We start from the raw sequence: 25054 nt of genomic DNA on the forward strand, positions 1-25054 counted from the left end.
TCCTATCAAGTTATATTAAACCAGCTACAAGAACACTGGGTAGATATTGTCTTTATGCTCAGGATTGTTGACTTTTTAAGTTTTACTTGCAGTGAGAGACTGACCCACTGAGATAAAAAAAAATCTCCTCTCTTTAAAACATTCTTTATAGACTATCTCTGAGCATGTGATTTTTGAGTTATTTGTGTAAACACTGTTATTGTTTATTTACTCCAATACTAAGTAGCTTCCTGTGAGTGGATTCGGTCTCCACTGACCCAGATGGCAGTTTCTGTTTAAAGAAGGTTTTTAGGCTCACGGTCAACTTATTTCTTTCTATCTGGTTGTTGGTTTCTTGAATTTTTCTATTTTCATGCAAATAAGTAAAGAAAAAAACAATCCCAGGATACTGGTGTACTTAAAAAATGTTTACTAGTGTTAAAAAAAAATCTGTGTCAATAAGCACTTCCTCTTACAAGATCACTTGCTAAAATGCAAAACAAACAAACAAGCACTCCTGTAGACTGACTACAACAACAAGACTACAGTAGAGGGCAGTTCTACAGCTGTGTACCACTTACAACAAGAGGAAGGGTAATGTCTTCATAAAAACAAACATCAGTGCTGACAAAATTAATGCAAATGTTTTAACAGACACACAGTTAAGAAAGGTTTGTCCAAAGGACTTAATATTAAATTTGACTCAAAATTTGATTATATATTAAAGTTATACAATCTGATTTTACAGAAGTTAAAACTCCTGTCATTTGTAAAAAAAAAAAACAAACAAAAACAAACTGTCAGTTTACCAACACACTCAAAGATTCACTTACTGCCTTTGCAATATAACATGACGTTAATATTATACCATCATCCATCAACTAATTTTAAGTCTCGTTTCGATTTTTCAAAATTTCTGCCAAAATCCAAAGATTTTTTATGAAACAAGCTGAATCTTGAGAGTTTTGTTAAATTTTAAATGATTCAACAGCATATATTAGACATATCTGTGTGTGATAGGTGATAATATGAAATATATGATACAAAGCAGAGCAAGTCGGATTATTTTTAACACACAAGGTTATATGGTTTGCAGGGTTGCATTTTAAGATCAAACAGCAAACTGTAAATAAATAACCGTAAAACAAATACACGCTGGACAACTAGCCACACCAATGATCTGTACAACAAATGAATTTAGTGTGACCAACAACATACACTCAGGGATCTAATGCTACACACTCGGCAACTTTTCATGGATACATTACAAAGATTTTGCCTCATAAAAACTTAATGTAATGTTTGGTTCAGAAAAGCATCAACAATAGTAAAAACCAAAAAGAAACCCTCAATGTATTAATCCAGAAATTCTACAAAGAAATGTTTTCCAGTGCTGCAATTGTTCACTTTTTCGCTTTTAGCCTTCATAAATATGTTGTTATAGCTGTTCTCAAAATGTCCATCACATAGAAGATTTTATTTTTACAACCAAGATCTTAGTGCATGTTATTGCAGGTTATATTTAAAGTGGAGTCTTTGGTATGGACATAAGGCTCAGAAACCAAAAACCCTCACAAGCACCTTTGAATCAGTGGTTCCATCCCTTTTCTACACACTGCTCATCATTGGTGTCAGAGATGTGAAAGACTTTCACATTTCTCAGTAGCTCTTTTCCATTTCAGTTCATTCCTTGAGACAGGCAGGGAAAATATTCTTCTGTCATACAAACCAAACATAGTGCATTTTTATGAACAAAAGCATGTCAGATTGTCAGAACAGTTTGATCAGTTTTAGCGTATATTTCCACTTTCATCTATTTATTTCCAGATTAAAACATCTGCCTTAAACTCAAAAGAGTAAATGGCACATAAAACATTCTGCAAACGTTTGAGTGCTAATACATTTGAATAACAGATCCATAAAAGTGTAGTAACTTCTATTTTAGTATAGATTAAATTTAAGGTACATTTTTTTTTCATAGGTTGAGTCCTCATCTCTTGCTCTTTTTTGATTCATGATGAATGTGGCAGGACAACATGAAAGGTTAACACAACCCTTCATGATTAAATGCCACCTATACAGATACAAAATTAAAGCTATTTTAGTAGCATTGCCTTGTTGGGCAGATGTCACCCTTCTTACTCCCTGTTTCTCCACAACTGTTGTCTTTCTCTGGAATCAATATATTCAGATTTTTCTCATATCTGTATGGCTGACGGTTATTATTATATCTTTGGATTAAAAAATTCACAAAAGTCAATCTTGCATATAATAAAATGTATTCATTAAGAGCTACATTTTGTAGTAATAAAGCATTTGAATGTGTGAAAACTGGCCAGTTATTATTGACATCATGTAAAGCCAGAAAACAGTGGATATGATAACCAGAAATATGGTGATTTTGGAAGTAGCCATCATATTATTGGGATCACAATACTAACAAATACTTCTCATATACTCCAATATTATGTTTAGAGTTAGATAAGTGCATTATCAAACATTATATAATTTTTTTTTTATCGAATGCCCCATTATGCTCTATGCAAACGCTTGAAATTATCATCATCAGTCATCTATGATGACTAATTAGATCACATTAAATAAATTAATCTGTGTGAATTCAGTGTTATTGTCACTGAATGAGATTTCTGTAATCTATATGTGTGCGCAAACTTGTTTTTAAATATATTTTCCAGTTTCAGGTACTGATACCAGAATGTGAACTAAGGCTCCTGCATTTCTACTTGTAAAGATGGAAAGCTTCCTTATATTTGGGGCATGTGATATTCCAGTTTTTTCTTTCACTTAAATTAGTACACAAATGTCTCAAACATATTTTGTCATTTGGTAGCCCATGTTTTAATTAGATAACGCTATGGATTTGGATAGTTAAGAAAGTACTGTCTCTGTTACGTTTCTTTATTATTCACTGCCAATTTAGTGAAATTTCAAACACTATATGATGAGACAGGTTAAGGATTTGGTTTCTTCTTTTGATCAAAAACCTGCGTCTACCTCTTGGAAATGCACTTTATAAAACAATGTGAGGGGACGCTCTCTGATTAAAGGGAAATGACCAGCATTTTAATCAGAGTGTTGCAGCATCGTTGCAGTTGAAACTGGCACTTAAGACTGGACAAACCTCAATGTGTCCAGTGTTGCATTATAAAGTGTAAATGCTTAGTAATAAATAAACCAAACAGCTACCACAGATTAGCACAATTTAACAATTTTAAAAAGCTCCATTCTCAACCCATCAAACCCACTGCTGGATGATCTTTGCTCTCTAACCAGTCAAGTCCACTTGAATGCGCTGTCTCGCCAGTGATCTGCTGAAACAGAGGATCACTCATCAACTCCTCTGAAGTAGCATTTTGATATTGCCCTTGCTGCTGGTTGGGATCAAACAGAAGGTTTGTGTCCAATGCGTTAAGGTCATTGATGCTACTGGCAAGCTCTGACGTCATTCTGATTTCACATGGGAAGGCTGCCCCACCTGTAGCCAGCTCCGACACTTGCTCGATGAGCTGACTGCCAGCAGCAGGCTCTGTCAAAAGGTCTTTGACAGTGCTGCTGAAATCAAGCTGCTGATGCTGCTGTAATTCTTCTTGCTGCTGCTGTGCGTTCAAAGTTAACAACATAGACCGATCCTGCTGATGCTCTCCAGTGGCCGATTGTATTTGGCTGTCATTTGCAGAGAGAATCATTTGTTCATCAATTGCCTTTTCTATGAGGTAATCTGGCCTCTGCAGCTTGCACATTATGGTGGAGTTAGAGGTCATCAGGCTGAGGTGGTTGTCATTGCAGGGGTCAGACTCAAGGATGTGGGTGAGGTTCATTCGAGCAGTGTAGCTGGACGATAAATTATTGATGCCAAGACCCTGCAAAGCATCATCGTGGTCTCTGTCCAACTTGCTCAGGAAAATACTGCTGATGTTCTTAGTGTTGCATTGCTCGCTCGGTGTGGGTGGGACCTCTGTCTGCATCATGATGTTGAGTGGCACAGAACGGCTCCGCTGGGCCATGTTGCTCACTCCAAGATTCGTCTGACTGTTTGCGAAGATGTTCAAGACCTCAGGCGTCACAGGAGAGTTAAATGGAGACAGTACAGAACGAGGGACATTGGGAAGGCCAATGTTTCCTGTGCTTCCACTAAAATTCCTCTGATGCACAGCGGGACTTACACTGCGACATCGAAAATTTGTTGCAGCTGCATTGGTGGTTTTGCTATCCAGAGGGGCGGGCACAGCAAAACCCTCCTGCTTGTTCATGTTAGCCATGCTAGCTACCTGCTGCTGTACAGGGGAGATGGGAGTCAAGCGGCCAAAATTGCCATCAGGGTGCCGTGCATGTGGGACAGCAAAGGCATGGGGTTTTTGAAAGTGGTCATCCATCACACCTTGATAGCTGGGGAGGATTCCCATCCCACTGCTTGACTTGTTTAGACACCCACTGCTGCTGTTGTAACTGCTATTCATCCACTCCAGTCTGGTTTTGTCTGGGTGTGTAGCCATAGGCCTCTGCATGGGCTTGACGGGGCTGCTTGAAATGGTACTGCCATCATGGAAGCCAGTGTTGCTGGAGTTGATGGGTGTGAATGCAAATGGATTCCTGCACTCTACTGGACTGGGAGGAACAGTGCTACTGCAGCCAGAGTGGGGAGTGCCAACTGGGGTGTGATGACTGCTCCCTAGTGCACTATCCACCGGCGTGGTGGAGGTGATGCGTGAGAAGGGGCTCTCTCTGGTAAGCCCTTGCGCTCCTCCTATCATTTCTGACGTTGGGGTGGGAGTAGGTGTTGGGGTTGGGGTTTGGATTGGGTTGCTCATGTTGGCAGAGTGATAGAAAGCAGTAACGGTCTGATTAGTGGTCATTGCGCTGTCTGGCAGCACAGCAGGTTGGCTTTGCACTGAGACACAGTCTCTAAACTGCTGCAGATTGTTGAGTTTCATCTGCTCCTCCATTTGCACCAACTCCTCCACAATGCTGTCCTGAGTCACATCATCATCAAAGGTAAAGTAGTCCATATCAGTCTGCATAGGGAGATGACTGGTTGATGGCGCTTGACTCAGAAATTCCATGGATTCACCAGGAGGGTTGGACTGAGTGCAGGTCTGTTGTTGAGATCTTTCCACATTCCCCGCAGCTGAGTTTGAATTCCTACCGTCACCTAAATGTTTCTGCATGTTGGGGTTATTAGGTGTGATATGTACGCTAGCGATTGATTGCCCCTGCTGTTGCTGTATTAATGCGTGACTGACCGAGGTGCTAGTTTCCATAACAGTGGAAGTGTTTTTCCTCTGCATCGAACTCTGTGTTTTGGCAACAGAGTAAAAGCCACTGGCTCTGAAAGAGGAAGTGCAGAGTGCATGGGATGGAGTAGAAACAGCATTCATTTTCACCTCCACCTCCCTGGTTGCTGGTGCACTTTCAGGTCGAGCTGGAGGTTCTGGCCTCGGGACATAGCTGACCGTGTTTCTGAGGGCATATGCAGGAGCAGCACTGCTACCTTCTGGCTGCTGAGGCATAAAAACCCTCTTGACTGGTGAAAGCTCTGGGCTGAGCCCTGAGCGTTTCCTGAGGCTCTTAGTTGACAAGAAACCTTCCTTTGTTGATGGTACATTGCTACTTTCCCCTAATGAAGGTACTCTGCCAGTGTTCAGTAATGAGTTGGTATTTGCATTGGAGGGAGTTAAGTGCAAAGTGCTTGCATTATTTGCACTTGTGCTTCTTTCATCTCCTCCCACAGTGTTAGTGCTTGAGTAGGACTTTCCATTGCATTTAGAGATATATGTTTCATCCAGACTCAGGATGCCTTTAGTTTGTGGTATGGGCACACTGGCAGCCCTCTGTACAGCCCCTCCTCCTCCATTTGCCAGTGCTCTTTGAGTCAAACTGAAGCTGTTAGGATTTTGCATTTGGCTGTTTTTATGTATAGTTTCAACTTCCATTTCAACATCAATGCCATGAGTGTCAGCAGTCTGCCCTGGCATGGCTGCTGGGGCCAAAATGGGCACTGTAGAGGCACTCCTTGTTGCTTGATTGAAGGTAATGTCTTCTCCAATTGCAGAACTGCTGATACCTGCAGACGCCGGCCGCAGGGTTGTGTTTGTAAGGGATGTGGTGGTATTGCTGCTGTTGGGTGCCAATGATATGGCTGCCATCTTGACCAAACTAACTGGGCTGACATGGCATGTAGTCATCACAGTCTTAACAGAACTGTTGGTGATGATCATGGTAGATGGAGAGCGCAAAGTGATAGCAGTTGTAGTAGAAGGTTTGGGTAAGATTTGAGCATAGCGCTGCCGAGCAGTGCGTTCTCCCAGTGGACTGGCTAAAATATTCTGGGGGGTTTTGGGGCTATGTTTCACTGGCTGAACTGACTGTGTCACCATCTGGAAGTTAACAGGGAGCACTTTGCTCTCCATTGTTCCCCCTGGACTGGGAGACATCAGTGGCCTGCTTCTCTGTACCTGAAGAAAGCAATGATCAGTCAGAATAGAAACAACTCAATTCCAATGTAATTAAACTGTTAATACCAACAAGGAGATTATGAGGTGAAAGGTATAATAGCAAATTGTTTTTTTGTTTTTTTTTTCGATAAATAATTTGGTGAGATTAAAATTAGAGCAGTTTTTACCTCTCCAACCTACCGGTTGGCTCATGAGCACAGGGCCACAGTAGAAAAGCATAATTTAGCAGTGTTAGAGGGATTCCTACTATTCCATTTTGAAGACATTTTTCTCTGATGTAACCTGATGGGGACAAAGTTTTGCCAGTATCCCTCACCCCTGAGATTTTCACTAAAACTGCTTTCATGATTAGACCTGTTTTCTTACCGTAATGGGGCTTGGGACAGCAGCAACCACAATGCCTATGGGTGTCTGAGTTGATGGAGAGGTGGGGCTACCACAAGGCCCACTGTCATCCGGCCTCTTGGTTTGCCCCTCCCCAGGTAAAGGAGATTGCAGTTTCTGTTCCTGTTGCTTTCTCTGGATCTTCCTCTGGAGCTGCTGCTTTGCATCGACAGAGGGTGATGACAGTGTTGTAACGTGAGGCTGGAAAGAATGAGCCTCAGCAGTAGGCATAAACGCTGACAGCGACTGTTGAGGCTTAACCTCTGAAGAAACAAAAAGGGAGGATGAAGATTACATTTTAGTACTGCTAGTTAAGTAAAGATCCGATTATTTCCGCTGCTAATAGCTCATGTTATTTGCTTTAACACTTATTAATCTGATTTGAAAACAAACTACACAACAGAGGAAAGCATAGTGCAGTAATAGGCTAATGCCACCAGATGTCCTCATTAACTTTTTTTTTAGACAGCACAAAGCCAACAGAAACCCTCTTACCTACTGCTGTGCCGGTCATGATGGTGAGAGCCGCTAGAGACTTGTTGCTGATGTAATGGCTGTCAATGAGGAAGCGAGCCAAATCCTCCACAGCGTCAAACTGGCGTTTCAGTACCTTTTGGGCCCACTCACACACCAAGTCACAGGCTGCAAAACGCACCTCTTCCTTTATGCTGCTCAGCTGGCCTGGAGACTCAAGGGCATCAGACTGGACCTATACACGTTGGATATGATGTATATATGATATATATAGAGAGCATTCAAATTATTCTGAAATACTTATAAAGAAAAGGCCTTACTCCTTCTCCTGTTTTAAGAAGATCCAGAGTGGGTAATGATGGCAGGTGAACAAACGCTCTCTTCCTTAGTCCACTATAGCAGTATGTAAACTGAGGTTAAGATAAACAGCATATAATGCAGTGGGTGTCCATCTCACACTTTTTTCCCCATATAGGGTTCTTTCAGAGATTATTTCAATCAATGCCTATAATGGAAATACTCTGCAGTGATGACTAATACTTGATTCCTTGTATACAAAAACCAGTTAAACAACCAATTAAATGAATAATGTCCTACTTCACTCTATACACAGAATAATTTCATTATCCTTTATCGCTGAAGGTTATAAAATAAAACAAGTTTTACAGTTTTCAGCCAAACATAATAAATATGTATATGTGTGTACTATGCCTCTGCATCTGAGGGGACTTTATTCCATTTCACATCTATATTTAGAGAGCTTATGAACTGCAACAGCAGATGGTCTGTGACCAGAGACAGACCCCAGAATTGGGCACCAATATTGAAACATTTTCTATTGTGGTATACACTGATATTGAAGTATCGTCTAGCGCTGTCTCAGACCGCTACCATCCATTCTAGTGAAGGATATTTAGATTTTCCTCTCATGCCGAGGCGTCGGGCCTTCATGTTGGGGAAGACATTTTTCATCATTTTTCCGAAGTCTGCTGCACTCAATGGGTGGTAATTAAGATTGTCACAGAAGCTTCTGCAACACATGAAAACCAAAATACATATAGTTAAGGTGAGAATAAAACATCCATGTTCATTTTCAACCAATATAAAATGCATTCATTTAATAGATTTGTTTGCACGATTTGAACCTCTGGTGAAGCCTTTAAAGTTAAAACAATTTCTATAAATTTTTTATATTAACAATGGATTAATAAATTTCAGTCAGCTGACGGCAGTTTCCTTCTGCACTGTATAGCATTTTTGCCTGTCTCTGCATGGTACATGTGCCATTAGCCGTTAAGCTAAAGTTAACGACCAGCTCAATACAAACTCTTGGCTCTATTTATTTAACCTGGTTCAGACCACACTGTAAATATACAGTGTGGTGTGTGTGTATACATATACAGTGCAGTTTACATGGCAGTGAAAATACAGCATGTGAATATCATATATGGATTTAACAGACTTAATTAGAAATGCTTCAGAGGGCTTTATGATTAAATTTAAATACGACTGTGACAAATACGATTCATTGTGCAAAATACAATCCTTTTATTGGTTTGCAGTGAAGCATATTATGTCTCTTTAAAGCCTTTTCACCTGTCTTTCCTAAGGGCGCCAATATTTCTGGAGGGCACTGTATTTCTGTTCTGGTAGAGTTAAAAAGACAGTTACATAACACTGTGAGAGCATTTCAATGACTGTCTCAGACTTTCCATTCTAATATTACCAACACATGCTGCTGTGATTCTCATGCCTGCAGTGTCTATTTATACTGACACATTAGACAGCAGTAATTTATAGGAGAAAGAAACTGGTACAGGAATAGCTGTTCAGTAAAACATCACAGATAAAGAATAAATAAATGGTCAATTCTAACGTTAAGTAACATGAAAAATGACTTAACAGTAGATTTACTGTCATTCTTTATCATTCAGTCAGATTCAACATTAAATTAGTTCAGAAGGAGACAAGGGATTTATAATCATGTAAAAATGTGTGTAACAAGAAAAAAAGAAAAACATACTTGTATTCATCATAAACTTCCTGTTTGGGAAGAGAGGTCTCTGGGTATTCCTCTAAATGATTACGGATCCAGCTGAATGCGTGCACCTGTTGCGTACGGCTTGATGATAGGGCGGTCTGGTCACTGAAGAAACACATGAATCACTGATGAATGATTTTGCCATTCTATTAAAATTGACTTTAAAACAACACTAAATAGTTTCCATGAAAAATTACAAAAGATGTTCATCTTTACCTTTTATCAGTGCTACTGCTGGGACCAGAAGGCAACTTAAGGTAGAGGTAGAGCTTTTCGATGTCGGAGAACTTCTCAACATCTTGCTGTCGAAAATAAAAAGCAAGATTTAATGATTGTCTTTCCTATACCTTAACCCTAACCCTAAATTCACCTCAAACACTAAAACTGAAATCAATGATCAGCTTTCAGAAGCATATGGGATCTTCTCCTTGCCCCAGCTCAGATATCTAAGATCTCTCCCTGCGTTTCTCAACTGTCTATGATCAAACAGAAAAAGTTCCTATTCAACAAAATTCTTTAAAAGCTGCAACCATTCAAACAACAGCAAACCTAAAAGGCCACAAATCAACGGTAAACCATGTGTGCAAATCATTGACTTTGTATGGTGACCGCATTCATTCAACACTGAACACCCACATTCAGAGCTGGGATAGAGACCTGATTGAACCTCCTCAGCCTAAGGCACAAACAGCTCTTCTAACACCACTTTTTAAAGTGGAAAAGAAACTTGATAGTGTGACAAATGAGCAGTTTAAATTCTCCAGCAGACAACAGCGTTGAAGAGATAGTCTCCAACACTGTTAAGCCCTACTCTAGCCACTACCTTTCAAAAGAATTAACCTTCACTCGAAGTTTTTAGTCTCGGTGTAAAAAGAATGAATTCTGTGGGTGTGTAGTCAAAGGGAAGACCTTGCAGACCTTTGCAACCCACTGATCTCTGCTGCGTTAGCTGCTAATGGCTACCCAGCAAATCTCCAAATGAATAGTACTGTGATTTACTTGAATGGGAGATGAATAACCACCCATCTATTATGGACACAGCATGTCTGTCAGGGCTGCAGGGGTGGGCACCAATCCCAGCAAGATTGGCCAGGTTACCAGAGCCCAGTCCAAGTTTTACTAAAGTCAATAATTTGACCATTAGATAGAAAGTAGTTTGTGCATGGTTGGCATGTTCAACATGGAGGTCTTGCATGTGCACACCTATGTGCAAATAAATGGATGCTAATAGGTGGAAGGGAGAGAGCAAGTGAGCACATCAACCAGCTTCTGTAGGCTGAGGTCAACTATGTCAACCCTCCCCTGTTGACCAACTGCCTGCTGAGGTTGACCAGGATAATGACAAGAAGGGTGTCCACAAAGTCTTCCTTGAATCTGTCGACTTGCAGGTCAGTGAGGAGATAGAAGAAGCCACTTCCATGAAAAAGAAAGCTGCATTTAGGTTCAGGGTTAGGGGGCAGTGAGGATGTTACTCATGTTATGTTGTTGGCGTGATGTTACAAGGACGCTGCAAATAAAGTTCCATATGTGTGCACAGTGGATTCACATTTATTAATATTTAGAAAACAGCACAGTTTTTATGCCGATCGTCTCATTTTATTTTGTTGCATTTATCCGCCACACCTTAAAGTGGTCTGTGGAAATATTGTCTGACATTAAACCGTTGGCAACCGCTGACATTAAAAGGTTGGGGACCGCTGGGTTAGAAGACTAGAAGCCTGAAGTAGTTTACTTCAGTTTACTTCAGTAAAGTAGCCTTCTAGTTTCCTAATCTGTCACCAACAGAAGGAATAAGTACGGCACTAATAAGCTCTGCCCACAGAAACCGCTGAGGGAGTTGAACCCGCCAGCTGCAGCTTTATGGGAGGGAGGCAAAAAGTGTTTACTGGATAAAATTCTGAGGTCAGCCGGAAAAAAAATTTGATGGTCTGATGAAACCAGAATTTAACTCCGTGGGCGTGAGATTAAACACAAAGTTTGGTTCAAGTCAAAACACTGCACATCTGCATATCCATACCATCCCACACCAAAGCACTGAGGCAGGGAGTGAAGAGCAGGAACATTGTTTTACTGTGACTTTAAGCCTGGCGGTGTACAGTTATGCAGTAGAAATATACTGCTATCATACAGCTGCACAGAATGAGACAGTCTAAAAAGCTGGAGACAGACACACAGAGACAGACAGACTGCTGAAAAGCCTGTAAGGTGAACTTATTGCGTGTGAGCGTACAGACATACAACCGCACGGTGCCAACACATGCCTTCACTCAAACATATTCAGTCCTTTCAACTGGTCTCTAAGAATAAACAGCACAAGCCATGAGGAACGCAAGTAAAATATTAATTCCCAAAGAAACCACAGTCAATATAGACCAGAACTAAATCCTTGTTCTGGACACACTTGGCCTTTTCACTGTGACTCCTGCTCCGTCCAACCTGAACTGTCAATGTATATTAGAGAATTATCAGCTTTGCACAGGGAAGTCAACTTGCCCTTAAACATATTTTGTCACAGACACAGACTGCACTGCTGATTTTCAGTTTATTTGCAGACAATATCCACTTAATTTGTACATGATGAAATGTCTAACAAAAAACAGCCACAGATGATACTACCTCAGTCACAATGTATAAACCATTGCCATCAAAACATAACTCACAATGAATTATACTGTGTAAAACTGCCCAGCATAGAATCCTAATGGTCATGATATCCTATAATATGAGCACAAGGCAAGATATCAAATTGATTACACGCACAGATGCAACAATTAGTGGATTCACTGGCTACTAAATGAATTCATTCCTTACTAATTTCAGTCAATTATCAATAAAAAATGCTAAATATTTGCTGGTCCCATGATCTCAATTTGTTGAATCTTTCAGGGCTAAAGGAAATTCTCATAGTAAAGCAATGTACACATACACATGTCAATTTTAACAGCTATAATATGTGATAATATCTTCTGTTTTCCTCTTGTTGGGTAGGATAAACTAAGATTTCTTTGAGGTACACAAAGGGGAGTCTTATTAATTTTTCTTTCTTATGAATTTTCTCCTCTCCACAACACGTTGATTTATACTAGATTCATTGAGGCGAGAAAACTGAACTGGTGTGCTTAAAGTATATTTTACTCCTTCATGTTTCTGCTGTTAAGTGTTGGCACGATTCAAAAGGTCTCTTTTCCTCTGAACTCACCTGTCTATTCAGACTTTACATTCAGCTGAATTCCCACACAAAAATTACTTTGATGAGCAGACATCACTTGTCCTGTGCAGTCACTTAACTCAAACGCACTCTATAGGTTGATATGTGGTATAAAGCTGCTGTACACAAATTTGCTGTAACTGTTTTTTCCTATGCCAGAATGCACCTAAACTCATGAAAACCCAATACTGAACACGTCAATATTTTAACAACTAAACTAAGATAATATAAAATTAAAGGGGTTAAAATTAGAAATTAAGATAAAATATAATCTGTAGATAAAGAACATGTCAAAAATACTCACCAAAATGTTTTCCACTTTCGATTGAACAGATTTGCTGTAAAATAGTGACAAAGTATAAATTAGTATGACGCTAATGTAACATGAGCTCTTGAGTCTAAAGTGTATTTATTTATAAAGCAGAGGAATGTTTGGTATGAGACGACCCTCCCTTCAGCATCTCTCAGGTCATATATCCAACCATTGGGAACACATGTTGTCATATGTAAAAAGAAAGAGACAGGCACTGTGGTAATATTGTTTCAGACAGAAGGCTTTTGATAATTCACAGAAAAATAATTTATCTGCCGTTACTATGGAAATCATATAAATCAGTTCCCTCCCATTTGAACTTCAGTTCAGAGGAAATAATTAATGAAACAATGCATTTTCAAACTTCTCTTATTATTTTAGACATAGAAATGCAGGATGATTTAATCACATATATTTATACTTTAAAGATGTTCTGAAATAGTCTTGTTATTTCCTGAAATTGGGTATATACTGATGCACATCCAAAGCTCAAGCAAAGGGTGCACAGCAAATTAACCTCTGCCCATCAGTATTTAACAGCAAGAAATGTAAATTGTAAAAATCGGTATTTTAGCAATAACATAAATTATATGACCATTTAGTGCTTCAGAGCAGTACATCAATGCAGACACTGTCAAATCAGATACTGTACATGTGTTCTTCAGGTGTAACTCTTGTTGACAGGTCAGATTGTTTTTGACTGGGGCAGAAGGTAGGTCACATCTAAAGGCTCTTACTCTGTGACGCTGCACAGGTCAGAATCAGGGGATGACTCTGAGCCATGACAGAAACAGATCACTTTAATTCACTGTTACTAAGGGCCAAAGGATCTCCGAGTGCTGAAAAGCCATCATTAAGCTGTTTGTGAGGCAGATTTGGCAAGTGCACTAAATGACTACTGAGGTAATTTTTAATTGAGACTTTAATTAGAAAAAGATATTTTAAAGATAGTCTTTAGATCCGTTGAATCCCACTGTGTATTCCATCCTGGTGTAATTCAGACTACAATGAAGTCCAACAGGAGCTTCTCCCTTTGTTAACACTTAACTACAGACTTTAACTGTAATGGCAAATGAACTTGTTGACCCCAACTAAGACATGCTCATTCTACCGTGAACCACTCAGCAGCACTGAGGTGAACATCAATATTTATGCTCGAATACTAGTTTACAGATGGAGAGAGGAGCAAGGATACTCAATATTCCAATGTTATTGACACCCCAGCACAATTATTCCAACAGATTCTTTGATAGTTTTGCCATTTATGACTATTTGATATTTAAACAGCATGAATTCATACACAGAATGCAAAAGACATTTTGTGTCAGAACAGGTCTTATTGCAATCCTACTGTTTTTAATGTTTCACTTTGACAGAAGGCATTGTTGATTGGATTTTTTAATTTAAGAGCCACATCCTCAGTCCTTATTTGAAACTGGTCATTTCATATTTTATGTACAACTAAGTGGTTCTTTCTGGTTGTACTTGTGGTTGTACATGTGTAATCCACATCAGGTAGTGCTGAACCTATTCGGTAATGAACGGAATATCACTTAAACAATTACATGCAGTAAGAACTCATATTTTGTTTTATAGGAGTTGCCAAAAATATTTAGGATGCCTGTAACAAATCAATTAACAAGTAAGAAATAAGACATTGAGGCTGTGGTACTTGTGCAGGTGAACTAAAGTTACGTAAGCCAAGTGGAAATATTGTATTCCATTTTCTAAAGTAATCAGTGGCAGGAAATGGCAGGGTACATGCATTAATCTGCTGTGCTTAGGTACTTTATGAAATTCATGTACTTGACTTTTACAATATTTTGCTACTTTATGCTTTTATGTTTGAAGGAGATATAAACTCTTTGGACAACTGGAATTCTGCAGCAGCAAATGTATAAACAGTATAAAGGTAAAGTTGCCTCCAACTAAGTAAATACCAACACGATGCTCATGATGCATTCATCATCAGCCACAAAAACATACTGGTAATCATATGAAACACATACACATCCACCGCAATTAGTACTCATGAATAACAAAGCCAAAATGAATTGAAATTTTGATTCAAATCTCAATGTAATGAAACAAATGTGCCTCGGGGGCCTTAACAGTGCGTACAGCAATGGAGATGGCCGACAGAGAGAATCTAAGTGTTTGTCATGCTGCACAGTCCATAAACGCCTCACCAGATGGAGTTCTTGATCCGGAGCTGCAGAGCGCTGGCCTCTGCGCTCTGCAGCCCGGGGACCAGGCCGGGCAGGCTCCCCGCCCCGCGGTCTGCCTGCTGCGGCTGCTGCTGCTGATGCTGCTGCTGCTGCTGGTGATGCTGGTCCTCCTCGGCCATCGCGGCAGGCCTTGAGCTGGAAGGCGCGGACGGGTGTATTCGCCCGGCGGAGTCAGACAACACGGACCGGGGGACGCGGAGATGCTAACGGGACAGCAGCAGCGCGCCGTGTTGTTGTTGCCACCCGGCCCTCCTCCTCCGACATAGCTGGCGTCAGCTGCGGACGCACGGCGGATTAAAGAGCCCGAGAGACAGACCGCGTGTCGCCGTCAAACGAGATGAGACATCGGTATGAAGACAGGTAGGTGGAAGAGGGACGGGCAGCTGGAGAACAACTGGCTGCTCACTCCGGAGACCTCCTCTTATTATGGGATTTCTCTGCATGTGCATATGAGTAGTAGCTGCAGGGTACACGCATGCGCACTAACAGCCACTTCACTAAAAACATGTCAACATGAAAGCAGGCGACATGATTGAGCGTGTTATTATAGGCTCACTTTATAAATGTGTATATACAGCTGATATACAGTCAGCAAGAGTTACCCAAACAGATTCAGTGGTCACATACTTCACTTCAAAATGGGCTGTATTGGATCAGTGACAGAGGAAGCAAACAACATAACTGAAAATTGACCAATTCAGGTTAAGCCATGGCTTAAGAATCTTGTACTTAACAATTTAAGTACAAATATATATATTAAGTATAAATGAAGAAAGTGCAGCAACATTTCTCATTTTAGATGCTGGTCCCTAAGCTTGACTTCAATGTACACATTTATTAATTGTAACATATTCCATTACCAATATAAAAATATTAACAAAGTTAATAACATGGGCTTATAATGTTTCCACAAATTCAGGACTTCAATGATTAACATCCTTTTGCTGGTCAATTACAGCAAATTGACCAGAAGCACCATTCCTGTTAAGATAAATATATATATATACTCTCCTTTGTCACTTTATGAGGGACCTTTTATTCAATTGACTGTGTGTGCACGTTTCGGATTTTTGGCTGTTTCTTTATCCAATTTACAAATTTCTGCACAACAGTTGTTGTCAAAATTGCCTTCAAATGTTATTCACGGGCTACCGTACTCTGGGCAGAGCCGTTGCTATGCAACCGCTCCGCGTCTTTCACTCCGTATCTGTCTCGATGGCTGAAAGAAGTTTTGATAAAAAGGCCCAGTCTCTCGTTTGGCAGGTTTGCAGAGTATTTTTTAATCTTTATACCTCAATAGAAATTTAGATAAAAGTGTTTGTGTGTTTGTGATCCTCATCTTTTGTTTACAACAGGTGAAGGTACCAACGCTAACATTCACGATTTTAACACTGCGGATGACGAAACACGAAAAAATCAAACAATACAGAAAAACATGCAAGCTTTGTAAATATTTACTACTAAAGTGATTGTTTTTCATTAATCACGACGGAATAGACATTTCATACCGACCAATGTTACTACTCCATTCTGGTGGATTTAAGAAATGGCTTTGTCTCCAATTGTACAATAATGCTACAGTTTCAATGTGAAAGAGCCCAACTGCTTTTTATTAAGTCAACAAAACAACTAACAGAATAACATCCATTTTGTTGAGGAGGTTTTAGTCAGAGAAATGTGAAGTTACAAATAAAGTGTGGTATAAAGGGTTGTAATAGTGGTATTGTGAAAAAGATCGAGTCAGCTTTAGGAAATATCATGCTTTAATCAATTAAATAATGGGTATAAAAAATACGTTGGGAAAATCATTTGTATTGTATTCAATCTTCTTCATCTAACAAAATGTGAAAAAATCTCTTCAGGATTATTGTAATAAAATCTAGCTCTCTGTATGATTTATTTTTGCTGCTAAGGCCAAGAAACGGCCATCTTCTAGAAGTCAGGCTGAGAGGACAGAGAGGGCCGATGTAAGAACACAGACAAAATCTGCTTCTGCTTTCACAAAGAAACAAACAGATGACCTTTTTGCAAAAGAAGAGCAGTACAAGTAAGACTCTGTCTTTATTTGGATTTCATTTGAGAGAATGTATGTATAAGATTGTTGGATAACTTGCTCTGATTAATCTTTGCATTGAATTTTGATAACATTTAATGGGATGTGTTAAAATGTGATCAATCAAAGTCTGGGTTTGTCTGACCCATTTTTCAGTTACACCATTGAATCAAAGGCCCTTTGCAAAATTTGGATTCAATGATGGTTAGGGTTAGTTGTGACCAAATATACGTCTTGTGTGACAACAGTGACCTTGACCTTTGACCACTAAATTAAAATTAGCACGTGTAGATTAAAAATCCCTCCTGTTATATTTGATTGAAAGAATATTAATTTACTGTAATCTCAAGCTTTTTCCCACCGAAACTTCAACAGTTCATTTTGAGTCCAAGGGAATTGTTGTGCTAAATTTGAAGGTCCCTGAAGGCATTACTGAAATATAGGATTTACAAGAATGGGGAAAACTGATTGATGGATGGACAGACAACTTTAGATATAATGTCGCTGCACCAGACACATAAAGAAAACATTTATTCCATTACTCCAAATAAGGTAGATGTATTTTATTTCTTCCCATCCTGCAGCACTCAAATCTATGTTTATGTAAGAAAAAGGGAAAACAGATGTAATTATGTTTATTTTTCATTTTATGCCCACCAGACTCTTAAATGCTGAGCTAGAAGCCAAAACAGCTGACCTAGTCAGACAAGCAGAACAACTTATGGTAAGTTATCATCCATCTTGAGTCACTTAATAGAAAAATAACACTTTTTTTGGGGGGGGGGGTAAATCTTTAAATCTGAGTAGTTGTACTAAAAATCCCGCTAAAGGGTAAATTAATCTTGAGGGTTAGATTTGCTTTATAACTTAAACCGTCTCTTGGTGTTGGATTTCAGAGAGAACAGAGTGAAGTTCTGTCGAAGCCCTTATCCCCCATCCAGCTTAAAAACATTGAAGATGAAGAGGATTCAAGGTAATGAAAATTTCAGGCTCTGGTCTTAAAAGGATGGAGAATGCCATAAGATTGAATGTAGGCTTTATTAGTGGCTGATTTAATTCCATTTAAGTCGACTTTAATTCCGCCGACACACTCCAGCATGCAAAAAGTTAAGTAAAAAATTTTTAATCAGAGAAAGAAGTTTTATCTTGTTCCAGCCGTTTTTCTGTATATCTGTCTGTTCACCTGCAGGATGTTCATGAAGCCTCAACAGAGCAAGGACCAGGAACCCTTAGAGAAGGTATCATATCAGAATATTAAGTTAGGAATTAAGTCACACTTTCTGCTTTTCGAACTCTACAGAGATACTACTGAATGGACACTGCATGTATAGTTTGTCAGTGTTACGGGCATATGTTACAGTATATTGTATCTACTGTTTTCCTTAGGTGGCGAGCAAAAAAAGAGTCACGTCAACATTAAAAAACATGCACACTGAAAAAAAAGGAAACGAGCCGCACTGTAAAATGCTGTGAGTTGTTTTTTTTTTTTTTATCCATTACAAAAAATGCATGTATAAGACATTAATACAGAGATTGCACTTTGTGTGAAATCTATCCTCCTTTAACATCTGAAAAAATGTTCTTGTTGGTTGGTGATGACAGAACCTCAAAGGAGTCTCATTCAAATGAGTTTGTAGAAGATTCACCAAATTTTTTTCTGGCGAAGACAATTCGTAACATTGAGCAGAAGATGAATGACACTGTAACTCCTGAAGATGTTGTGGATGAGCATGATGATATTGGCACAGGAGACAATGTAGGATCAGGTAAATTTATCATGTCACTTTTTAAACTCCAGTTAATTCTAAAAATATATATATATATATATTTTGCATATTCTTTTAATTTGGTTGTAGAATGACCCCCCAAATAAATCATACAAATCACATACTTTTTTTAAGTTCATTGGTGACTTCTTAGTTTTCATACAGCCAACATTAGTTCTATCTGCAAGTAGCTCTGATAACTTATTTATCTTTTTTACAATGAGAAATTTCCAATTTTTCTAACATAACGATCATTTCCTTTTTACATTTTCAAAGCAAACTTTTTGTTAAGGCTACTGTGGGATGTGAAAGTTCCTGAAAGAAATATTAAAGTTATAGTTAATTAATTAATTAAGATTAATTAATAGTTTCATGTTTTAGTAGAAACCCAAATTACAAGTTAAAGCTATTTTAATGTCTGTGTGAGTGTGATTGTTTTTGTGCTCTGTTTTGTGAAGGCATTTTAGACGCTCAAATACGAGTTCTCAAAGCAAAACTACGAATTATGCAGGAGGAGCTGGACCAACTCACATGTGAATATTATAAGAAGGTACTTTAAAACTGTGAGAATAATATTTATTCTCACAGGTGAATATTTATATCACCTTACACATCAGGAGCTTCTGCTCTATGGCCATGTTCTTCCACTAACAGGAAAAGAATGTGGAAAAAATACCAAAAATATACATCTTTCTTGATTTCTAGAGCTACTTTAACACACCAATCAATAATTTGAAATTAAACTTTAACAGCAGTGCAACATTGAAAAGGTGTCTGTTGTTGTAGGATGACGAAAATGCTAAACTCAGTGCAAAATTGAAGGAGACTGAGGAGGATCGAGCCAGACTACAGAAAACTACAAGCATCCAGAAAACACAGATTGAGAAGCACAGAGCTTTAGCAGATGAATCAGCAAAGAAATCTGAGGGGCTTCGACAACAAGTGTCTGGATTACAGAAGGTTTGTCTCTTTTTGCAACAAAGGGGACCAAATATTTCTTAACAAACAATGTGCAATAGGAAACTGTCCTTGTCCACTGTGTGTGAGTGTTATTGTGTCCTGGCTGTGCTGTGTAGGAAATAGAAAATCTGAATATATCCAACAAACAAGCAGCAGCCGTCCACAGCACGGTGGAAGTTCGTCTGAACAGAGCTCTGGAAGAGGTGGAGAAGTTAAAGACCCAGCTGAACAAGATGAAACAGATGAATGATGTAAGGAAATGACTGTGCAGATAAAACTGATTACTGTACATGCATGAACATAATAGACACACAGCAACAAGCCTGGCAAGAACAGGAAAAGTCCACACAGAAAGGCCTTGGGCCCTTGAGTCAAACCTAAAGCCGTCTTGCTATGAGGTTTCAGTGCTAACCACTGCATCACTGCAAAACTTGGACAGTGGCCATCTAACATCTTTTACCACTGGATACTGAAGATGCTCCAGTTATGGTCTTTTTAAGACTAAAAGGTTTTTTTGTTAGTAGACAAAAGACAGTCACACTGAACAGAGAGCGTGACTTACACAGTCAGCTAAATTACTGCACAGGTCACCGACATGAACCACCAGAGCTGCAATGATGAGATCTGAATTGTTTCACATTTAGCAGCTGAGCTGTAAGATATACAGTGAATTTGAAAATATCAGTAAAATGCTTGGAAGATGTTATCTGGAAATGGTGAACAACTGAGAAATGGTATTGTGTAGATAAAGTAAGATTCTGCCAGTATTCAATTAATTTATTCTCTTCAATTTTATCCAACAAGGACAAGAAAACTGCAGATCATCAGCATAAGGAAAATCTACTTGCTGAGAACAAAATGCTGAAGAAACAGAAGGCAGAACTCATTGTGGGTTTCAAGAAACAACTAAAGCTGATAGACATCCTCAAAAAACAAAAAGTATGTGTCTCTTCCATGCCCTGTTATGTCATTGCCTATTCATAGTGTTTCATTAAATCAAAGTCCTAACATTTTTGTGTGTGTGTGTATACAGATGCATTTTGAAGCTGCCAAATTGTTGTCCTTCAAAGAAGAAGAGTTCATGAAAGCTCTAGACTGGGGGAAGCCATAAACACTGACAGACTCAGCATTTCATGCTTATTGGAAATTTGCTGTTTTTTTGTCTTCTTTAGAATGTGATTAGTTGGACAAATAAAGAATTTATATTTAGAGATTTGTGTATCACTTTCACCAGATCTTTTTTTTTTAAAGAAAGAGTTTTAACCTTAAACCACCCTCTAGTGGTACATTGAAAAACAAAGTTTAAACATCATCATCCCAGCCATCTTCAGACAAGGTATTCCGATGTACTTTGAATTTGTTTCTAAAGTCTTCATTGAAGTGCTCCAGGTCATCTTCACGGAGCAAACCCTGAAAGTAAATACACTGATGGTCATACACTTCTCCAAATTACTGATGATGTGAAAATGTGTAAAATGATTTACCATTCATAAAGTGCCTCATACCTTTGGTAAGTACCCGAGGAGTTTTGTTGCATGATGTTTAAGAAGTCGCTGTCTCTCTTCTTCAACTATCTGTCTCTGCTGTGCCTCCCTCGCCTGCTCAATTGCTCTTTCTTTAGCTTCCAGTTCCTTGGAAGAGAATGTCATTATGAAAGCAGATGGTTTAAAACTGAAACTACAATCAGAAGTTGAGTAAAACACAATGTATTACGTGTAATGTGTTTCATTTGTGATGCTCAAGTAAAACTTTCTGTGATAAAATGTGAGTATTCATGAGATATTTCAACTTGTCTTTTCATGTGGTGATACTGTCATTAATACATCAGATATCATCAGTGTAAAACTTTCTACCTGTGTAGTGGGAGCAGTACTGAGAATAAAACTAGCCCACTGCCACCTTATTCCTGATGCAATTATGCACACAGTAGAGTTCGTACCCTGTCAGCCTCGCGCTGTCGTCTCCTGTCCTCGATCATTTTCTCCACATCACGTTTGTGCTCAAGTCGCTTCATGCGTTGCTTGTGGGCATTCATCTGCTCAACCCGATCGTCCTCTGCAAACTTTGCCATCATCATTTTCCTGAAGGCCTCCTCCTCCTCTCTCTCTGCCTGCCTCTGCATCTCTTTAAAGGCCATTTGCTCTTGGCAGGTCTGCTGTATCTTCAGCCTTTGTCTGATTTTCTTCTCCATCTCTTCCTGTTAGAAAAAAGTGTTTTTTGTTTTTTACTAATAAGATCTTTCTGGCACATTTATGAACTCAAGCCCAACAGCTCACAAGCCTGGACAGTGCCTTGTCCACTGAGCTAATGTTCATGGAGAGAGACTCCAATAAGGAAAGAGTAGTTGAAATACTTCTTTATTATGGGATGTTCAGGCTCAGATAGCTTTGTTCAGGAATTTTAAGATGGCATCTAAAACTGTGGCAACTAAGAAAAGTTATTGGCAAAATTCTTAATTTCATAATGACTGATAAATGAATTAATACTTAGGGGTTAATCAAAGAGATTCTAATTATTACTACAAGCCCTTATAAAAGAATATTGCTGAACAGTGATGATTAAAAACAGTAACGACTCTTACGATTTCTTTCTGCCTGTTAGCCTCTTCTTGTTCTTCTAAATAAAGTTCCTCTCGGACTCGCTCCATCTCTTCACGTTGCCGCCTCTCCTCTTCGATCCTCTTCGACAGCTTGTGGAAAAGAGGAAGTAGTGAGATTCAAGACCAGGTAAGGGTGTATATCAGTGAATAAATAAAGGGATGACCATGGTAAAAAGAAAATTGTCCAAACCTTTTGATGAAGATGCTCTTTTGCCTCTTCCCTCACTTTGATCTTAGCCAGTCTGCTCTCCTCCATGTGCTTCTGTTGGGTTGCAAACTCCATGATGCGTCTGTTCTCTGCCTCCATCTTTTCATGCTCCATTCTTCTCCACTCAGCCTGCTGTTTCTTGAATTCTTCAATGTGTTGCTTTGTGGCTTTGATCTTCTCCAGTTTCAGTTGCCGTTCCCTTCACCACAACAAAACAACCATGTTTTCAAATAAATCTGTTATGCTACGACTGTCTTCAAGTTTTCTTTGCAGGGGATCAAGTTACTTTGTTCTTGAAATGTAAGCTCGTATTGAAGCAATGAATTATACAAAAGTAATGCTGCATGAATTAACTGAATTTCTTTGTAAACAAAATCATTTTCAACTGTAGCTATTTAGCTATTTCCTGGATATTGTGCAAGTTCACAGCGTTAATCTGCAGAAACATGCTCTGGTATGTGCTATAAACTCATGTAAAACGGAAAGAATCTGTTGTGAAGCAGTCACATTTGATCCTCCTCGTAAATCTTCCTGACAATCTCGTCCACCATGAGCTTCTCCCTGAGGAACTCCTCATATGCTTCCTGTCTTTTGCGCTCCCTGTCCATAAGCTGCTGGTTCAGCTCTGTCTGATACTGCACCAGCTCCTCGTGGCGTTTCTGCTCCAGCTTTTGCGTTTCCATGGCTGCTTGTTTATTTTCACTCTTCATCTTGTGAGCAAATTCGGCCTCCTCACGCTAATCAAAGAGAGAAGACACACAGTTTATAGTGCCTGGGCTTGGACACAGAAATGTTTTTTGCATTTGTAATTTTCTGTTTAAATTAAGATGAAATCTTTGTTGAAAAAATAAGGATATGAGAAATCTAATACTTCATATGCTTTGTTGTTTAGGAGGAATGAGACTTTTTGTGTAAGTAGGGTCTAAGCTTAATTCTCAATGTAATTCCATGCATACAGTTAATTAGTTCATTCAAGTTTAATTAATTAACTGACAGGTCATGATTCATTTTAGTCATTGCAGTTCCCTTGAGTATTTTTTGTAAAAGGACAGTGCTCACCAATGTCGCTAACCTCCTAGCTTCCTGCTCAGCGATTTGTGCGGCTCTTTCCTTGTTCACGTATGCAGATTTTAGTTTTGCCTCCAATTCTTGAAGCTCCTTGCTGAAAAGATGTAAACTACCAGTCAAAGGTTTGGACACGCTTTCCTATTAATTTGAATGAAAAAGTGTGTCCAAACGTTTGACTGGTAGTATACATAGAATTTCTAAAATCAACAGTAATGCAGTAAAGCAGAGATTGCACAAAAGCTATGTGTTGCATTTGAATACTGACCCAGAGTACACAGAAAGTCAAGGTAATGAGGTGCATACCTGTTCTTTTTGATATGCTGCCTCATTTTTTCCTCTCTCTCCTTCTCACGATTGATGCGGGCCAGTTCTTTAGCCATTCTCTCCTCTTGTTCAAGTTGTTTGTTCCTGTTTATTCTTTCCTCCTCTGCCTGAAAACCAAATTTACTGATGACAATACAGTGTTTGAATTGACAGTGAGTGGCTAGTGACTGTTTTCATGGTTATTAACAATAAAACTGATATGGATCGACTAATCATGCTTTGTGAAAGGTTTTGCTAAGTTTTACAATCAGAAAGCCTGGGGCATAATAGCACATTGATGTACACTGATCACACAATCATCAACATCTCTGTGAAAAGTCTGAAAGTAGTGGGGGAAGCACTATCACTGCGCCCTGTGTTGTGGGAATTTTGTAGTCAGATGGTGTGCAGCATAAGTACTATGCTGTATCTTCCCACTGGACACATACACTGGTAGATTCAAAGAGACTGCAACCCACAGCTGGACCAGAGGTCTGCTGATGATGATTGGTAAGGGGAGCGGAGGACACAGTCATGGAACTTTCCAAACAAACAGGACGTTGGGTTGTCTGTGACAGACCTGCGCCAGAGTCCTCTCCACCTGTCTCTCCCTCAGCTCCTCCCGGACCTGCCGCAGGTGTCTCCTCCGCTCGAAGCTGTCCTCGTCCCGCAGGCTGGCCTGCAGCAGCCGCTGTCTGTCGACCCGCTGGGCCTCCTGCTGCCTCTGCTGCTCCAGCCGCTGCTGCCGGCTGTAGGCCCAGTTCCGACTCTGTCCGAGGAAGCAATGAAAACAACACCAGCAGAATCGTGACATGGTCACATGCTATCTGCTTAGTTTATCGCTGCAGGCTAACACGGACTTGGTCAATGAAGACTCACCATGTTTGTTCTGGATTCTGTCGACTCCAAGCTGTTTGTCTCGAAGCCGTTTTACTCTCTGACTCGTACACACATTTGATTAAACCATTTTGGAGGTGAGTTTGGATGTGCAACAGTT

The 25054-nt window shown here is 39.4% G+C and overlaps 3 protein-coding genes across 3 annotated transcripts; 1 reads left to right on the top strand and 2 right to left on the bottom strand.

Annotated features, from left to right (window-relative positions):
- Positions 1-386: 386 nt before the first annotated feature.
- LOC115041111 (DNA-binding protein RFX7-like) lies at positions 387-15461 on the bottom strand. Its single transcript, XM_029498416.1, has 9 exons — positions 15062-15461; positions 12864-12897; positions 9568-9653; positions 9334-9456; positions 8224-8340; positions 7631-7715; positions 7332-7545; positions 6819-7099; positions 387-6452 (listed from the first exon to the last, which is right to left on the bottom strand). Exons 1-9 carry the CDS (start codon positions 15217-15219, stop codon positions 3228-3230), a joined length of 4323 nt encoding a protein of 1440 aa, XP_029354276.1. The 5' UTR covers positions 15220-15461; the 3' UTR covers positions 387-3227.
- On the top strand, positions 15061-21060 carry tex9 (testis expressed 9). Its single transcript, XM_029498419.1, has 12 exons — positions 15061-15460; positions 17014-17147; positions 17814-17877; positions 18050-18126; positions 18343-18391; positions 18540-18622; positions 18756-18919; positions 19378-19469; positions 19706-19879; positions 19996-20130; positions 20684-20818; positions 20913-21060. The coding sequence occupies exons 3-12, from the start codon at positions 17875-17877 to the stop codon at positions 20988-20990; spliced, it is 990 nt and encodes a 329-aa protein (XP_029354279.1). The 5' UTR covers positions 15061-15460; positions 17014-17147; positions 17814-17874; the 3' UTR covers positions 20991-21060.
- mns1 (meiosis-specific nuclear structural 1) lies at positions 20700-25035 on the bottom strand. Its single transcript, XM_029498417.1, has 10 exons — positions 24937-25035; positions 24638-24826; positions 24058-24185; positions 23746-23848; positions 23194-23423; positions 22669-22885; positions 22461-22568; positions 21819-22076; positions 21385-21510; positions 20700-21289 (listed from the first exon to the last, which is right to left on the bottom strand). The coding sequence occupies exons 1-10, from the start codon at positions 24937-24939 to the stop codon at positions 21182-21184; spliced, it is 1470 nt and encodes a 489-aa protein (XP_029354277.1). The 5' UTR covers positions 24940-25035; the 3' UTR covers positions 20700-21181.
- Between the last annotated feature and the right edge of the window lie 19 nt (positions 25036-25054).

This window comes from Echeneis naucrates, chromosome 3, assembly GCF_900963305.1.
Source record: "Echeneis naucrates chromosome 3, fEcheNa1.1, whole genome shotgun sequence".
Lineage (NCBI taxonomy): Eukaryota > Metazoa > Chordata > Actinopteri > Carangiformes > Echeneidae > Echeneis > Echeneis naucrates.

Bases quoted from the DNA above. Each gene is read 5' to 3' on its own strand.
- tex9 (XM_029498419.1), top strand. The intron at 18,127-18,342 runs GTAATGAAAATT...GTTCACCTGCAG, and splicing joins GAAGATGAAGAGGATTCAAG to GATGTTCATGAAGCCTCAAC. The intron at 20,819-20,912 runs GTATGTGTCTCT...GTGTGTATACAG, and splicing joins ACATCCTCAAAAAACAAAAA to ATGCATTTTGAAGCTGCCAA.
- LOC115041111 (XM_029498416.1), bottom strand. From the start codon at position 15,219: ATGGCCGAGGAGGACCAGCATCACCAGCAGCAGCAGCAGCATCAGCAG. The intron at 8,341-9,333 runs GTATGTTTTTCT...CATGTGTTGCAG, and splicing joins GAAGTTTATGATGAATACAA to AAGCTTCTGTGACAATCTTA. The intron at 7,546-7,630 runs GTAAGGCCTTTT...CAACGTGTATAG, and splicing joins TTCTTAAAACAGGAGAAGGA to GTCCAGTCTGATGCCCTTGA.
- mns1 (XM_029498417.1), bottom strand. The intron at 23,424-23,745 runs GTGAGCACTGTC...CTCTTTGATTAG, and splicing joins CTAGGAGGTTAGCGACATTG to CGTGAGGAGGCCGAATTTGC. The intron at 21,511-21,818 runs GTACGAACTCTA...TTCTCTTCCAAG, and splicing joins GACAGCGCGAGGCTGACAGG to GAACTGGAAGCTAAAGAAAG.